The sequence below is a fragment of the Orbicella franksi genome, chromosome 9 (assembly GCF_964199315.1).
Source record: "Orbicella franksi chromosome 9, jaOrbFran1.1, whole genome shotgun sequence".
NCBI lineage: Eukaryota > Metazoa > Cnidaria > Anthozoa > Scleractinia > Merulinidae > Orbicella > Orbicella franksi.
In genome coordinates, this window is record NC_138153.1 from 26389507 (window position 1) to 26408348 (window position 18842).

At 40.2% G+C, this 18842-nt stretch overlaps 2 protein-coding genes across 7 annotated transcripts in view; one reads left to right on the forward strand and one right to left on the reverse strand.

The window, feature by feature from the left end:
- Nucleotides 1-18842, reverse strand: part of LOC145498197 (uncharacterized) — a 358759-nt gene that overhangs the window by 318389 nt on the left and 21528 nt on the right. The window lies entirely within an intron of this gene.
- The window catches only part of LOC145498184 (uncharacterized), an 85854-nt gene continuing 71910 nt past the window's right edge, over nucleotides 4899-18842 (forward strand). For 3 of the 4 annotated variants that reach the window (XM_081478083.1, XM_081478081.1, XM_081478086.1), the window contains exons 1-4: nucleotides 4899-5207; nucleotides 11864-11942; nucleotides 14380-14440; nucleotides 15883-16038. In XM_081478083.1, coding sequence (XP_081334209.1) covers nucleotides 14424-14440; nucleotides 15883-16038 — 173 coding nt within the window. In that variant the 5' untranslated portion in view covers nucleotides 4899-5207; nucleotides 11864-11942; nucleotides 14380-14423. The remainder of the gene's footprint in view (nucleotides 5208-11863; nucleotides 11943-14379; nucleotides 14441-15882; nucleotides 16039-18842) is intronic. The other variant, XM_081478087.1, reaches the window with a different exon arrangement.

The window sequence follows — 18842 nt, forward strand, 5'->3', positions numbered from 1 at the left end:
TTCCCTGACTTTAATGGCAGAAAATTAACCGTGTTAGATTAAATTTTGCTTGGTTGAAAATTTCAATTTTTTCTGACTCAAGATAAAAATTCCTTGACTTTTCCCTGACCTGAAGAATTTTTTCCCCTGACCATTTCCTGACCTGTGACAACACTGTAATTATCAACATCTTACTGCCTTTGCATATGTGCTAGTAAGCTCCTGGCAGCCAGTTTCTTCTCTTACGCCTCGTCCACACCACGCCGGAGAAATTGGAAACCGACGTTTTCACTGTGAAAACGCATCAAATGCTTTTCGTCCACACTACGCCGGAGAAATTTGAAAACGCATTAATCACCGCTCATTTTGTTTTTGTGTTTGAGGAAAACTCGGGCAGAGAAATCACGTGATTATCGTGACGCCATCGTTTTCGAAAATCTCCATTTTAAAATGTCTTATGCCCACACTAAAACGAAAAGCCGGCGTTTTCAAATTTTCCCCGCTTTGATGGGCGTTTTCGAAAAGCTCCGTTTCCGGGACAGATTAGTGCGGACAGTAGGCCTAACCGATACCGTGTTTTTAAATTCCTCCGGCGAAATGTGGACTCGGCCTTAGGTCTCTAAGACAAGTGTTTATCAGTTTCGTCCCAATCCCTTTGAGACTAAAGCGTGTCGCCTTATAATCACTGCTGAATTTCAAGAGAAAAACAAATTGCCTGTAGTCTAATGTGATAGTAAAAACCAGCCTTTAGAAAGAGCATTGTACACAGAAATTAAGTAATGTAGATACTAGTCAACACTCCAATTACTAATTTACAGAAAATTGCTATCATTTTATTCACTGCATTATAAATGCAATATATTATTGCTTGTTAACTATACAATATTTCTTTTCTTAGAATATTTCCACTAGTATTGCTCAAGACGACTGCACATCAGTCTAAAAGCATTATTACGTATTAAATTTGTCTCCTGGACAGATTTTCGTTTGACTGTAATTGGTTAAAAACACTCCATGCAATTTATGCAACCGCCGCTAACCAATCAGAGCAGAGACTATATTCTCAAAGCCAATCAAAGCCAAAACTAAGTGAATGAGTTTACGTGACTCTTTCCACTCTCGTCACCGACTGCTCCCGACTTTCCCGCGCTTTTCGGTGATTGCCGAGTTCCGATTGGCTGGTCCAATATTTGCAGGCGCGGTGATCCGTTCTAATAATTTTGAATTTAAAAGCTTTACAACAGTCATTAGAAAATCACTATTTTTAAAGTAAATATTACAACAAACATTTACAATTGTAATGTACAGCTCGCTATAAATTGGAATGGAGATTTGGCTAGCTACCGGGGTCTGTCACCGCGAGTGCAAAAACGTTACAAGAGTATTCAAACTGAGAAAACAACCCTTGTGTTTTTATTGTCTTTGTTTTTGTTTTGTGGCTATCTTTTATCCACTTTTCGCTGCAACTGGAAGAATCCGGCTGCTCTCACAAACCTTATTCATCCTCGGCACCCCACTCTATAATAAGTACGCTTAAAGAATGGTGTTCCGCAATGTTTTCCTTGTAAAAGGACTGAAGCAACGAATTTAACAATCGATTTTCAAAACATTGCGACGCAATAAGTTCTTGCCCTTGGCATAATTTGGTTATAGTCAACAATTTCTTTTCCGACATGACCAATTTCCTCATTTCCATAAACTGTACCTGGCTGGATTTGGGAACTGATCGCTTCTGGAGGGTCAAAGTTCATCTTTGACTTTTATCCAGGATCCCCAAGGGATGGAGCACCGGACAAAATTCATTTGGTATACTAAAATTCTATGTCAGTCCCAACTAATTGCAAACAGTTTCCACGAGGACATTTCGTGCACTTCGTACACTCCCCACGCAATTTCTTCAGGACGTCGACTCTCTGCTGTGCATTAGGGTTTTTCTCAACGCTCCTATCCGAACCCGAGGCGTTGCGTGACGTTGGAAAGCGTGCGTGACATCATAGGTAGGTCTTATAGTTTTCGGGGTGGGGTATAACGTTTCGTATTGCATTTAGCCACTTTTTTTGTCCTGCTCAGTGGAGGCTTGTATTGTGTGAGATTGGCCATATTCTGCTTCTGTACTTGATACTCTGAAAACGTGCTTAGCTGTTGGGACAAAAGGATCGGTAACAAATTATTCACTTTCAAGTTGATAAGTTGGATTGTGTTATGTTTCTGTTGACGTTAGTTCAGATAAGAGAGATACAACAAGACAACATTCCCTGATTGGTGTCGTGACATATATTGATATCGCAGATGCGAAAAGCGTGACCTAGCTCCTTTAACAAGAACACGACACAATGCCGTGCCTGTATTGCAACGATAAACTGGGAAGAGACCATCCTTAAAAATCGGCTTTTCCAAGTTACGTGACATAACAATTGAGCAAAGAGTATTCTATTCACCTCTACCGAGTCTTGATATCGCGGTCTTGAATGAACCGCCCATTCTGGCGTCACCGTCAGACAGATCCTCAACCAACAAATTCTGGGCTGGGATTGGCTGTTGATGACAAAGGGTCAAGTTAACAAATGAGTTAGCAAAATGAACGAGTGACCAGCCAAATGTGTTTCCTCAAAACGCGCACGAAATTTTCGCGGTTTGCGCGTGTTTCTCCTGAATTGCGCCTGGAGGTCTGGGAGGAAAGAAAAGAGCGCGAAATACTTAATGGCTTCTCTTAGACTGCGAGCAATCTCTTTTACTCAGAAATCCGCGGGGAAGAACGCAAAGAAAAACGTAACACACAAGCGAGCAGTGACATGGGTTATGAGCGTTCGAGCGATATGCGAAGCGGCGGCCCGCAGGTAGTGCGTCGCGTCTTTCGACGCCCGCGCTACTTGTGGCTCGTGTGACTTAGCCACTTGCCGCTCGCGGCATGTCACGCTCGCAGTCACGCTTGCAGTCATGATCGTAGTCACGATCGCACGCTTACTTGTTTTGTGTTCTTCCCCACGGATTTTCGAGCAAAAGAGAGACTGCTCGCAGTCTAGGATTCTCTCACAGCACGTTTACCAATTTCAAAGTCGGGAGCAAATCTAGATAAAACACAGGGTATGCAATTTCTTCGTTTCCTGGGAGGCACGTGAAAACTCGAGACGCTAGAGTCGCTAGACGGAATAAAAAAGTTAAAACCGTCTACGAAGAAAGTCAGGCAACGCACCATCAATCCTAACAAAAGTACAGTGACCTTGAAAACACAAATAACGGCTTCGAAGATGACTGTTCCATGTACTGTGTTCGAAAACGGCGAAGAAGGTCGGCCTCAAGGGAAGCCAAAATAAATAAGGTAAACAAAAATGAAAGGGAAAATTCTGATTGATTCCCTGAGAGGTCCGATTTTTGCAATATGGACCACTAAGATGTTTCGCTTGCGAATTACTTTTTTAAAACGATGCAAAAAAGAAAATAATTGCCGTAAGTAGACGTCGTTTTTCCTTCATATTTTGCGGACAATTTGAGTTTAACTTCCAAGAAGCGACCAGAAAAACTTAAGTAAATGTTTAACTTTAGCACACACGTTTACCGAGAATAAATTGCGGGCGTCTAAATGTTTACAGCAGCGTTTCAAGAGCCATTGTAATAAATTATTTATTGTACAGGCTTGTTCGATCCGTATTTTGGAAAAATTGGTCTCCTTCTTTCTGTAGCAAGTCTATGGATTGAGTCGTAAAAAGCACTCGACCAATATTTCTCCCGGGAAAACGGACCTCACGCTAATTAGTAACATACATAAAAGTTTTCACTTGTGTCGAAAAGCAATTGGTTTTGGATTTCTTCGTTACATGATTGGCTTTAAAAACTCGCACCACTTTTTCATCCAATCAGAAGTAAAAACAAAACCATTCGTGACTCGCACGTTTTCCCGCGCTTTGTGTCAGCTACACCTATTTACTTCGAGTTTTGATTGGCTTTTTAGACTGTCTGTGTTCTTTGTGATTGGCCACAGTGATTACTTTGGTTTTGGTTTTACGACACTCATTGAAAACCGCTTTGTATTTTAATGCAGCCAGTGAGCTAATAATATCTAACTGACCTGAGTAAACACTTGATAACTTGCTCTGTCTTGTCTTGTGGCTGGACTAGTGAGAAGGAAAACTGTCTCGGAAAAGAACACATGGAGTCTATGTTTCACAAAGAGAGAATTACAACAGTTAGTATAATACAGAGGGAGGGAGATATACAAAACACCCCGCAATGTTAGAACAAGGCTAAGCAATTTTTTACACGCGTGTTCAAAACCATCCTTGTCTTCCACCCTTTCCCTCTCCCTTTCTCCAGCTAAGTTTTTTTCATAGGATTCGTGTTTAACATCTGAAGATTACGGAGAATGACATTTAAGGCATCACTGTGCTGTTGATTTACCAATTTCTTTTGTCCGGAGTGATATTCTTTATCAACCCATTTTTTGTTTGAATAATATCGACTCAAGAAATTTGTTTGTTATGTATCGGTATTCGTTGTTAATTAAGGGGTTATTTGTGTCGGGTTCTTCAGTATTATTGCACTGGTGAAAATAGTGACGTGGCCCCAGTTATTCGCAGGCTGGATAACGCTATCCAGTGGATAAGTGTTGACAAAACAAACCTTGCTATTCGCTGGATAGTGGTTTATCCGGTGGATAGCGTTATCCACCTTTCGAACAACCCAGGCCTGTAGTGTAGCGTCTCCATGGGACTATTGTACTGGAAGTGCTTTGCGCTCGCCCCCCCCCCCCCCCACCCCTCTCCCCCGCCTTGTACTTTATGACCAGTCCCTTACCAAGTAGTCACTGATAATTTCCACCGTTTCTCACCGGACTGTACCGCAGCGTGCTTGACATGCTTGAGAGTGATCGATAGGTAGGTAGGGAAGGCTTGGCATACACAAAATGCCCCATATTAGGCTTATAAGAGCTGTCAAGAAAATGCGCCGATTGACAGTGTTACTCTATTGTCCAGTCCCCACTCCGACAACCAAGTTCCGGGAAGATTCGTCATCAGACCCCTCAAAACGGCGGAAGAATTCAAAATGGCGGTAGCCTAAAGAATCTCCCACGTGTTTTCAGTCACTGCGTTTTTATGTGTAGTTTTCTTCCTGAGGTCTTGGGACATTAGGTCGTATAAACAATTGGAAGTTACCCTATGCAGAAGAAAAACCAACACAAGTTTCACGTACTTGGAGAATCAGCAAGAAATGCAGGATTGCATTGAATTAAGGTAAGCTCTCCGATCTGAAACTGAGCTCTCTGATTATTTATTTACGCGTACAAATAAACTTTAGTTTTATTTAGCTGGTAATAAACTTAACGCCAATACTATGGATTCATTAAATTAGGTCAGTTCTTTGACTAGATGAAAAATATTGGCGAAAACTTGTCAAACGCACAGCTACTCGAACTTTTAGCTTGCAGAAGATCTAACAGGTAACTAGTACTTTTGATAAATATCTGAATATTAAACTAGCACTTGTGTCATCGTACAAACTTTAATATGAGGCACAACGTTATTGATCGTCTGGTTGTAATTAGGGTTATTTAATGATCTACTTGTAAATAGTGCTATGTTGCTATTATTATTATTATTATTATTATTACTATTATTATTACTAGTAGTAATCAGAGATTATGAGAGTGCGTTCGACGCCCTCACTTAAATATATAAACCTTAAATGATTTCATTTGCTGACTTTCAATCTTTGTCTATTGTTAAAATCAACATTTTTCAGCAGCAATCAAGGTTTTACAGTCAGACGTGTAAAGTGTCAAAGTCCATGCTAGTGAAGAGGTCATGATTTGTTGATACGTTGCGTGACCCCGCCAGTTTCTGTAGACTCACAAGTTTCATAGAATATTTAAATTACGTACATTATTCTAAGCTGGAAGCACAAATTTAAGCTAGCATTTGCAATCGCATGCTCGTTTATTGTAAACCAACTCCATGCGACTAAGGGACCGTTCATTTTTTATCAGGTAGGGGGGGCTGGTGGGATTTAGGGGGGGGGGCATGCGAAAAAAAATGGCTTTCAAGGGGGGGCCATCCCAAAAAAATAAGGGAAAAAGGGGGGGTCACGTGAAATATTTTAGTAAAACTTTAAAATGGCATAATGTTTGAATATCAAAAAAATTGCTATAGAATAAACATAGAAGGCAGGATACAAATTTATTACAAACTTTCCTTCTGCTTTAAAAAAACGTTTGGCGACAAAAAAGCATTTGTAGCTACTGAAAAGAAGTATTTAACACTGTTATTTTCGAATGCAACTTTCACTGGCACTCATCTTCATCTTCGCTGCCGTCGAGTTCTTCGTCGCCGCTTGTGCTGCTATGGGAGTCTCTTTCACCGATGCTGCAAGAAGCAGCAATGCTTTCCGTCAGAGTGTACTCTTCAGGGTACATGAAGGTGTAGACATAATCTCTGACTTCCTGCTCAAGGTTGGTGGTGATTCTGCTTCTTGCAGCATTGGTGAAATAATTCCCTTCCAAGAGCTGTGCGATGTATGGCCCATCTCTTCTAAATAACGACGTGGCAGCATCCTCAACTTTAATACACCCTTCCGGGACGGCCGTTCTAGGAGGGTACACAAGGCATTGTGGAAGATCATTTCCTAGCGGGTTTCCAACACAGATTCCATAAACTCGTTGGACGTTGTTTTCAGTCCGCTTCCTCTTTCTCGCATTTGACTTTCTGCGCTTTTCTTTTTTCCTTCTCCTTTTGTTGATGTGCTGTGCATGTTTGAGTATGCCCTTGAATATGCTGTTATAATTGCTCTTATTTTCTAGTGCTTCCATGTCCTGCGTGACCTTCGTCAACTTAGCTTCTATACATTTGATCTGTTTTACATTAAAACTGTGGGCATTCATCAATTCAGATGAGGGAGATGCCAATGAGAGGCCAAATGCCACACGCTCAGGGTGAGCCATAACTAGGAGATCCGAAATTGACTTCTCTTTCTTTTGATTTGTTTTTCAAACAACAGCTCTCTGTAGTATAGGGATTGTAAATATTGTCTTCACAGTGAGCACAAAACGCGAAGTAGGGGGATAATAGAGAAATATTTAAAAAGTTGAAATCTAAATATTGTTTGTTCAATTTTTTTTGGGGGGGGTCATCCCAAAAAATGACCGCTATAAGGGGGGGGGGCACGTGAAAAAATTGGTAAGCTGAGGGGGGGTCATGCAATTTTTAAATGGTGCTTCCCAAATCCCACCAGGCCCCCCTCTCTCATAAAAAATGAACGGTCCCTTAATTGGAGTATTTTCCCTGATGAATAAAGTAGATTTGTGAGTCTTGCCTTCAGACTACTTTTCCACCAATTCCAAACAATAAAATTTTGACCGGACAAAGACTGAGCTATCTGTTGCGACTGGAACTAATGAACAAATGCAATCAAATTGTAGCTGTTCCCACATCCCAAAGCCAAGTCGTGTTAATAGACAAGGACAATTCCCTCAGATTTCAATAAATGCTATCGTCGAAGCATTTAAATTCACCAAAGTCTAACGCTGAGCGCACATAATAGTGAAGCGTACGGCGATTGAATGGAAAGAAGTCAAAGATCCAGCGGAAAGATAAGCTCACATGGCCTGCTCACATACTCACATGTTCGCCACATGTCTTATCACATGTCTTAGCATTAAACGGTAACAGTTTACTGGCCATGACATGCCCCTGCGAAAATCAAGCGGGGTGGCCATTTTGGTGTCCTTACAGGAATGTAGCTTTTTCTGCATATAACCGTGCACAGGGGAACCAACTCTAGGAAGCCACAAAGTCCTTAAAGTCTTGCCGCTTTTAACTTATGGTGCCGAGTTCAATCCATGAGCCTAGGGCAGTCATAAGTCTGCTGGATTACTTGATGGATAGAGTCCTCCTAAGTATGTGAGCAGTTCCAAGGAGGACGGTCTTCTGTAGCTCTGTTATTCTAATATTGCCTGGGATCTTGCCGATGTAGTTTTCTGTTCCCTTCTTGACAAGCCCGAAAGCTCCAATGATCACTGGGACAGTTGTTGTTTTCATTCCCCATGTTTCCTCGATTTCAATCTCAAGATCTTTGTATTGTTATTATGATTGTTATCATTATTATTATGATTATTATTATTATTATGATTATAATTACTATTATTATTATTAAAGATTCGCACAGCTATTGATGATATTGAAGCTGGTTTCGTCATTGGTTCCGGGCAACAACAAGTTGCCTAGGGAAGCCAAGAAACACCTCTTATTTGCTTTTTCTCTTCTTTCTACATCTCCAGCACCTTTCTAAGAATTCTTGCTGACCCCAACAATGCACATCTCTGGATCAGTCCAACAGGAATGCCCACCTCAATGGCTCTCAGATTGTCATTCAATCTCAGTGGTATTGATCCCAATGCTCCCACTACCACTGGAATAACCTTTGTCCTCACACCCCACATTTTTCGAACTTCTCTTGCTAGATCTTGATACTTTTCAACTTTTTCATCTTCCTTCCCTCTCACCCCATTATCCTCTGGAATTGCCACATCTATAATTTGACAGCTCTTGTCTCTCTTGTCAATGATCACCAAATCCGGTCTCCTAGATTGACACAATCCTCTACGGATATCAAACCTCTCCCTCCATCCTTTATTGGCACATAAAGTCGTGCCACACAGTCCCGTGGATGGAACCCTCCATTCATGGTTAGCAATTTTCTTGTTCTGCGATCTATTATTATTATTATTATTATTATTATTATTAGAGCGGTTTTCAATTGAGTGTCGAAAGTAATTAGACAATTACTTTGGTTTTGGTTTTGGTTTTACTATGGTTTGAGATTGGCTGAGTAGTCTAATTGGTAAGTAATTGGTTTGGTTTTGGCTTTACAACACTCAATTGAAAACCGCTCTATTACTATTATTATTATTATTACTGTTGTTACTATGATTATTAATATTATTATTGTCATATAATTATTACAAAATTATTAATTTTTACAACTGGGTGCCAACCTTATGACAGCTATCAGTAAGAGGTTATCAATAACTTTGTTTTAAAGAATCAATCTTTTTCCATTTCTTTTCAAATCAAGTCAATGGTCTCACTAAGATCTAGCGGAAAATTAAGATATTGTTTTTCTTCAAAATTGTCAACTTGGTGGTATACGGATGTGTGAAGCAAAACTGTGAACAATGTATTGAGTGTTATTTTTTGTTTAATACATGTAGATTAGCCACTGGGTTACATTTGACAATGATGACGTGGTAACTGCTCTCAATTTATATGTAGATCAACTTTCAATAATTGATAGTGGATACCAACTATCTGCCAAATACAAACCTTTATTCATAGTGTATTCCAATTAGTTTTTGAATATTCTGGGGCTAATAAACCAGCCAAAACTCGAGAATGCAACTCCCTTTAATTCCAGCGATTGACAGTGTGTTTCATCTGAACTAAACTTGGGAAAACTACTGGAGGAGCAGTTACACAGCTCACAACAATCCTCACTCCGCCACTGAGCCATGAAAACTATTACAATAAATCAACAACAAATCTTAGCTTGCAGTTCTTAAGTATCTCTGTCTCAGTAACCTAACTAGTCACTTTGTAACAAAATCAGCCAAATATCGAGCGAGGGGCATGTCTGTTCCAAGTAGGTAGAGCTTGCTGGAACAGGTGGCTTTATTTCTTTAAGTCCAAACTTGAGTGCTTTAATTGAACTTCATGATATATCAAGCAAACAAAATGTCATAGTTTAATTTTGAAAAGAATGTTTGGCCTTTATAGCAAATGTTGTTTTGTATGATTGAGGTATCCCTGGATTTGTGAAGGTGGTAAGAGGTGGGGTGGTGTTGCGACTTACAGGTAGACTCTTAATAATCCCTGAAAATTCTTTAAGTCGCCATTATATCATAAAAATATTAACCTGGACTTCAGGTGGCAACTTACATAAAGTGAAAATCTTTGGGAACATTTCTAGATGTACAATATGGCAAGTAAGATTTGTATAACATCAATCACACTGGCAAGATAAGAAACTTGTTTAGGGACCTGGAATTTTTGCATGCACCAAATGGATCTTTTGAACAAGAGATATGTTTACAGTGTAAGAACTGGCCCTAATCAATGTTGATTCCACAAATTGATTCTCCTCCTGAGTTTCTTGATCTGTGAAGCTGCAATCTTGAACTTTGTACAAGAAACGGGTGTAAGAACTGACCTGCAAAGGAGACTTGGTTCCACCCAGCAAATTCTCTTCCTGAGTTTCTTAATTTGTGAAGCTGCGACTTGGTCCCACAAAAAACAGGTTGGAAATAAGAAATTTGTTTTGGAACCTGGACTGTTTGCATGAGCTGAATGGATCTTGAGCTTTGTACAAGAGATGGGTGTAAGAACTGACCTGCAAAGGAGTTGGTTCCACCCAGCAAATTCTCTTCCTGAGTTTCTTAATCTGTGAAGCTGCGACTTGGTCCAACAAAAAACAGGTTGAAAATAAGAAATTTGTTTTGGAACCTGGACTGTCTGCATGAGCTGAATGGATCTTGAGCTTTGTACAAGAGATGGGTGTAAGAACTGACCTGCAAAGGAGTTGGTTCCACCCAGCAAATTCTCTTCCTGAGTTTCTTAATCTGTGAAGCTGCGACTTGGTCCAACAAAAAACAGGTTGAAAATAAGAAATTTGTTTTGGAACCTGGACTGTCTGCATGAGCTGAATGGATCTTGAGCTTTGTACAAGAGATGGGTGTAAGAACTGACCTGCAAAGGAGTTGGTTCCACCCAGCAAATTCTCTTCCTGAGTTTCTTAATCTGTGAAGCTGCGACTTGGTCCAACAAAAAACAGGTTGAAAATAAGAAACTTGTTTTGGAACCTGGACTGTCTGCATGAGCTGAATGGATCTTGAGCTTTGTACAAGAGATGGGTGTAAGAACTGACCTGCAAAGGAGTTGGTTCCACCCAGCAAATTCTCTTCCTGAGTTTCTTGATCTGTGAAGCTGCGACTTGGTCCCACAAAAAACAGGTTGAAAATAAGAAATTTGTTTTGGAACCTGGACTGTCTGCATGAGCTGAATGGATCTTGAGCTTTGTACAAGAGATGGGTGTAAGAACTGACCTGCAAAGGAGTTGGCTCCACCCAGCAAATTCTCTTCCTGAGTTTCTTGATCTCTGAAGTTGTGAGTTGGTCCCTCAAAAAACAGGTTGAAAATAAGAAACTTGTTTTGGAACCTGGATTGTCTGCATGAACTGAATGGATCTTGAGCTTTGTACAAGAGATGGGTGTAAGAACTGACCTGCAAAGGAGTTGGTTCCACCCAGCAAATTCTCTTCCTGAGTTTCTTGATCTGTGAAGCTTCGACTTGGTCCTTCAGAAAACAAGTACACGTAGAAGATAAGAAACTTTTTTCAGAATATGGAGTCTGCATGCACTGAATGGATCTTGAGCTTTGTGCAAGAGATGGGTGTAAGAACTGACCTGCAAAGGAGTTGGTTCCACCCAGCAAATTCTCTTCCTGAGTTTCTTGATCTGTGAAACTGTGACTTGGTCCCACACAAAAACAAATAGAAGATAAGAAACTTGTTTTGGAATCTGGACTGTCTGCATGAGCTGACTGGATCTTGAGCTTTGTACATGAGATTGGTGTAAGAATGCAACAAATTCTCTTCCTGAGTTTCTGTGGAGGAAAGACTGTACTGTCTTACAACAAAGCTGTTTGCAATTCGAGACTGTAAATTATTTGTTCCTGATATTCAGGCCAAGCATTTAAGAAAATAATTCTTGAACAGTCATTATGGTAAAGGCTTCACGGGAGTATGTCTAACAAGGTGTAGGTCTAACCGAATTTCATTAATTTTACTAGGTTCAAAGGTTCCCTCTCAGTTTTGTTATTATTCAATTTCAATTTGATTGCAGAAAAGATTTTGCCAGAGTATAATTTTCAGAACAGTGCAATCTTGGACCCCAGAATGCAATGGTAGCATGGATTAATTAGGTGAGTAAGTGTCAGTGTTATTATGGGATGTACTGTACAAGCAAACATTAGATCCCTTTAGAAGGTATTATGAGTATGAGATATACAGTTGAACCCCTATTGAGTGGTCACACTCTGGGAAATGAGAGGTGGCCGCTAAATAGGGGTTTGTATACCTTGAGCATTTTCAACATCGGGTTTACTTCTTAGAGATCATGGAGTCAATTCAAGACAATTATAATATAAATGTGTTTGAATGTTTTAACACTCATCACCTTCTATTTTGGACTCTCATCTGCCATCACCTTTTCCAAAACAAAGTTAATTTATGTGTATTAAATTTTAGGTGGCCGTTTAATAGGGGTAAAGACAATAGAAAAACCCTCATTGGGACAACCAAATGGTAGCCATGGCTGTTTAATAGAGGTGTCCAGTTAATGAGGGTTTGACTTACAGTATTTTACCGGCAATAATTTCAGGACTTTGATAACTGGCAGCTTAGTATAATAGGTGGCTGCTTAATATCACTCCAGTTAGACTGAATATCACCCCGGTTAGCCTGAATTTCATTCAGGTCAGCCTGAATAATGCTTTGTAAACTGTAATGATGTGATTTAATGCCCTCCCTCCAGTAAGCACCCTCTGTCTAATAAGTGCTCTCCTTTGAGTGTCATTTTTTACTTATAAAATATTCACAATTTCCAAGTTATAGTGGTGGGATGATTTCACTCCATCACTCCTTCACTGGGTCACTTCCTGTTAGACATTTGGAATTGAAGGCGGGGGGGGGGGGGAGGGAACTCCCATATGAGAAGGTCAGGGAAGCTCGTTAGAAAATTTGAGTTTAACTCCTAAAGAAGACTAATGTGGGTATTGCTCGAGCTTCATTAGACCCCCAAAAGATACCACTTAAAACGGAATACATTCGATTACTAGCCACTGTTCAAGAAAGGAGAGATCTCAAAAGATCAGCGGAAAACAAAATTAATGAAAGCATTTCTTTTATTATTATTTCTTCGACTGCACCCTGAGAGATACTGTACTTTGACAGCGAAAGTGGTGTTTTGTCACGATCACCCTAAGTGAGACCAGAATCCTTGATTTGTACCCGAGACGACAAGCATCCCCCACCTTTTCATATAGGAGCCCTTCCCCCCCCTCCCCCCCGGGTTTCAAACATTGCCCTGTCCAAGGCTGTTTTACAGTTGATTGCGCCATGTCAAGTAAGTTATTCTTTGAATTTCTGACCCAAGAACTCAATATCTTACTGCAAAAATGATCTACATTGAATAGATTTTTGCACAAACATTTTTATCTAATATAGAAGCTAATTATATAAATAGCTCATTTCCCGAAGGTGTCCACTTACACGGGTTTAACTTTACCCGATTGTTGAAAACTGAGGAGATATTGAAAATCACAAAATTGATGAGCTCTATGAATTTCTAATTTATGATTCAAGCCGTGACTAAAAGTTTTGGACGATCAACAGGCAAGAAAATTAGGGAGAATTCGAATGACGTGTTTCGCTATTTAATATTTATACAGTATTGTAAATAAATACTTCAAAGATGAATACGGACATTGCAAAATGATTTCAATAAAATAGTTGATAAATAGAAAAAAAGACATTACACAAGACGGGGAGCTTAGCAGTCACAAATATCACCTTGGAAAGGGAAGATAAAAAATAAATAAAGTGGAAAAAAGAAGTTATTACAACACGGAGTAATCATATTTGGTCACCCATCCAAGCAGGAACCCCACAGAACAGGGCTTAACTTTGTTGAGTGGACGAGATGCGGCGCTGTCCTTGTAGTATGACTCTACATGTACATTGGATATATATTTTTTTTATTTCTAAGATCTCTCAAAAGGTAACAAGGTTTAAGTAAGAAATCTAGGAAAATAAGAACGAAAACAATAGGAACAAAAATGAAAATCTGATTATACTTGCTTTGCTGACAAGACAAGAAGCAGTACTTTCTTTATAATTGTCTTGGCTGAGGATCATCAATAACTTCATGAATGTTTTCAATGGTGTTACACGTCCTCATTATGGATTTTCTTACCGTTGCGTCTTGCCAGTGTGCTTAAGCTTTAACTTAACCTACAGATTAAAACCTCAAGTCAGTGGCATCAAAATTGTCACGGTTTACAGATGATCCATTTTCCAAGTTGAGTGGCTCATAGCCACTTTGATAAATAAGCAGCCCTATTTCAATAATTGCCCTTTTTTCCAAGTTAAAAGCCGCCACGGTATTCAAGACATTGCCATATGCTGTTTTGATGAATGAATTATGAAATCTAATCTATTTCATTAAGAAGGAACTAGTTTAAGTTAAAAGAAATAGTAGTAGACAATAATTATTGTACTGTTACTATTGTACAATGATACTGTTATTCTACAGCTTTAGAATGATAAAAATAAAATTCAGTATGACATTCTTGATTTCAGATCATTACTGTTTGCAGCAAGTTTGATAGAAGTGGAGGAAGACAATGTGTACCCTCTTGAAGTAAGTAATATTAAAATAATTCTATTTAATTGTAGCCTCTTTAATGCCCATTGATGCCATAAACCTTGCTGGAATAGTGACGTCAACATAACAAGGCCAAGGTTTGAGATTTTTCCTTAAAGACAACACCTTTGAGGTTAATAAGTTGTTTATTACATCCACGGCCTTTGCTTTTTTTGCAAGCCTGTAATAGGCCTGTGGGCATTACTAGAATGAGCCAATCAGGTAAAAGGTGAAGGATGCAGACAAGCCAAGAGGCCAATCAGGCCGGAGCTTATCCCAGTTACTGTAGTACGAAGCAAAAGGAATATTTTTACTCTCCCCTGGATTGGATGCTAGTCCATCACACAGTTACCCCCAACATTAAATTCGCTGCTACCCATTTTTACACCTGGGTGGAGAGAGGCACTGTGAGAGTAGTGTCCCTCCCTAGAACACAATACAATGTCCCTGGCCAGGACTTGAACCTGGACTGAGTCCAGCACACTTACCATGAGGCTGCCACGCCTTCACTAGCCAATCAGAGTTTGCATTATATTGGCTACAAACACAAGCCAGATAAAAATTGGTTATAGTAAACCAGCTCCTAACTTCCCTCCTCTTCCCGTCTCCTGTCCTTCCTCCTTCATGACATCCTGTATTCTCTCCCCACAATATAAACCTCACAACAATGAATTTCAGCATGAGTTCTTGACAAGAAGCGGGGTTTGTTTGTCATGTAGGATCAGAGGGATTCTTATTTGCTGGAACAGACACTGTTGATTGCCTGCAAAAATTTTGTTGTAGATGAAATCTGAGCTTAAGTTAAACAGCACAGTACATGTGTAGTTAAAAACAAACCATGCAAATGACTTTGAAACCAGCTCAAATTCTGGTCCTGCAGTTGGATCGCACCTTGATATTTTTATAACTTTTCTTCCCAGATGTAAGACCTGTCACTTGTATCAACCCAGTCTCCACATATCAGTTCTCTCGCAAGACCTATGTGCCCTTCTATTATTTATCAATATACAGATTTAGACAAGCCTAAAAAGGCAGCTCCTGGGCCGGGTTGCTCAAAGCCCGATTAAGCTAACCCAGGATAAGTGCTGTGAGTTTTGTAACTTTGCTGTGATGTTTTCTGTCTGAGTATAGTTTGGCATTCTGTTTTGAGTTTGAATAATCTCAAAATACACAAAACAAAAGCAGTGAAAAACATTCGTATACAAGGCAAATTTATACTTCCGTTAATCTTTAATCCTGGGTTAGCATTAACCGGCTTCCAGACAACCCGGCCCAGCTGTTTACAACAACTGAAGTTAACCTGACATGAGCCCATGATCGAATTGAAAACCAGCACTTGGTCAGCAGTCAACTTCAAAAACACTTGACCTTCATAAGCTCTAAACTTGAGCTGGAGTATGGTCACGTGATACTGGTCACCAGATGCCTTCTTTTGACAGGTGTCAATTGACCATAACGAGGACGCCCAATATCAAAGAAGGACGTTATACATGTAAACCAAGGCTGCATGTCTCTGTCAACCTATTAGCCGGAGTATGGCCACTATCTTGCAGGAGTCTGTTGCTGTCAACATTGTGTCGCCATCGCCACTGTTCGTATGTGCCCACAAGTAATATCGCTAGCCATGCTAACCATGAGAAAATCAATTCTTGGGTTTCTTTTTCTTACCTATATGAGTATGGGCTCTGCTTGGTGGCCCTTTGTGCAGCCAGAGCTCTGCTATAAAAGTTAAAAACCCATCCCAAGATATAAGGCTAGTTATGAAACCTTTTCCAGATACATGTATAAACTCTCTCTCCAGATGTCGGCCCCATCCCCTTATATAATATGTAAGTTTTCTCACCAGATTTAAGCCCTGTTACTAGATGTTGGCTCTCTTCTCAGGTATTAGTTCTCTCCAGAATGAGATGTTGGCCCTATTCCCAGATTTATCCCTCTGTCCAAATGTTGGCCGTCATCTTACATATTAGCCATCTCACAACATATTGGCCCTCCTCAAATATATGGCCCTTCTCCAGATGTTGTCCCTCTTTTTGCATATAAGCCATCTCATGACATATTGGCCCTCTTCGAATATGTCCCTTCTCCAGATGTTGTTCCTCTCTTTGCATATAAGCCATCTCATGACATATTGGCCCTCTTCGAATATGTCCCTTCTCCAGATGTTGTTCCTCTCTTTGCATATAAGCCATCTCACAAGATATTGGCCCTCTTCGAATATGTCCCTTCTCCAGATGTTGTTCCTCTCTTTGCATATAAGCCATCTCATGACATATTGGCCCTCTTCGAATATGTCCCTTCTCCAGATGTTGTTCCTCTCTTTGCATATAAGCCATCTCACAACATATTGGCCCTCTTCGAATATGTCCCTTCTCCAGATGTTGTTCCTCTCTTTGCATATAAGCCATCTCATGACATATTGGCCTTCTTCGAATATAAGCCCCTTCTCCAGATGTTGTCCCTCTCTTTGCATATAAGCCATCTCACAACATATTGGCCCTTTTTAAATATAAGCCCCTTCTCCAGATGTTGTTCCTCTCTTTGCAGATAAGCCATCTCACAACATATTGGCCCTCTTCGAATATGTCCCTTCTCCAGATGTTGTTCCTCTCTTTGCATATAAGCCATCTCATGACATATTGGCCTTCTTCGAATATAAGCCCCTTCTCCAGATGTTGTCCCTCTCTTTGCATATAAGCCATCTCACAACATATTGGCCCTTTTTAAATATAAGCCCCTTCTCCAGATGTTGTTCCTCTCTTTGCAGATAAGCCATCTCACAACATATTGGCCCTCTTCGAATATGTCCCTTCTCCAGATGTTGTTCCTCTCTTTGCATATAAGCCATCTCATGACATATTGGCCTTCTTCGAATATAAGCCCCTTCTCCAGATGTTGTCCCTCTCTTTGCATATAAGCCATCTCACAACATATTGGCCCTTTTTAAATATAAGCCCCTTCTCCAGGTGTTGTCCCTCTCTTTGCATATAAGACATCTCACAACATATTGGCCTTCTTCAAATATAAGCTCCTTCTCCAGATGTTGTTCCTATTTTTGCATATAAGCCATCTCATGACATTGGCCTTCTTCTCAGATATAAGCCCATTCTCCAAATGTTGTCCCTCTTCTTACATATAAGCCATCTCACGACATATTGGCCTTCTTTGAATATAAGCCCCTTCTCCAGAATGATGTTGTTCCTATATTTGCATATAGGCCATCTCGCAACATATTGGCCCTCTTCTCAGATGTACATGTAAGCCCCTTCTCCAGATGTTGTCCCTCTCTTTGCGTATAAGCCATTTCATGACATTGGCCCTCTTCTCAGATACAAGCCCATTCTCCAAATGTTGTCCCTCTTCTTACATATAAGCCATCTCACAACATAGTGGCCCTCTCTCCAGATACTGGCCCTTTTCTAAGATGTATGGTAAGCCTTCTAACTAGGTGTTGGCCCTCCCATCAGATGAGTAAGTTCTGCAGATGTTGGTTCTCTTTGAAGAAACACATACAGTTGTACAAATTCTCTCTCCACATGTTGACCCTCCTTGAGGTATGATACTGTCTCCCAATGTTGTCCTCTTTTAAGGTGTAAATCCTATCTCTGCATTTTGGTGTACTTCTTGCAGGTAGATCCTCTTCTCAGATTTAAGCCATCTCCCCATGCTGGAGGGAAACTCTAAGCCTTATGGAACAGATAATGTTCAAGGAAAAATACCTGAGCAAATGTTTAAAATCAAATGGGGACTCAAGTGTTTGGTATTCCTCAAATGCTTTTTGCAACCTTAGATATAACCCTGCTCCTAGATAGAATCCTTTTCCCTAGACATAAGCTCTCTCCTCCTAGATGGAAACCCTCTCTAGAAACATAAAAATAAAGTTAATGTTCTCCCTGGATATATTTCCCCTTCCATGATATAAGCCTTCTCCCCCTACACACAAGCCTTCTCCCCTTAGATAGTAGCCCTTTCCTTAGATATAAACCTTCTCCTTAGTTGTATATGGAAGCCCTTTCCTTAGATATAAGCCTTCTCCCTAGATATCAACTCTCTCCCTAGGTATAAGCTTTTTCCCTAGACATAAGCTCTCTCCCTAGATACAAGCCCTCTCCCTAGATGTAGACCCTATCTCCCTAGTTATAAACCCTCTCCCTAGATATAAACCCTCTCCCTAGGTATAAGCCATTTCCCTAGACATAAGCCCTCCCCTTCTTGATGTATGTCCTCTCCCTAGATATGAACCCTCTCCCTAGATATAAACCCCCTCCCTAGATATAAACCCCTCCCTAGATATAAACCCTCTTCCTAGATATAAACCCTTTCCCTAGATATAAACCCCCTCCCTAGATATAAAACCTCTTAGATATAATCCCTTTCATTAGACATAAGCTGTCATCCC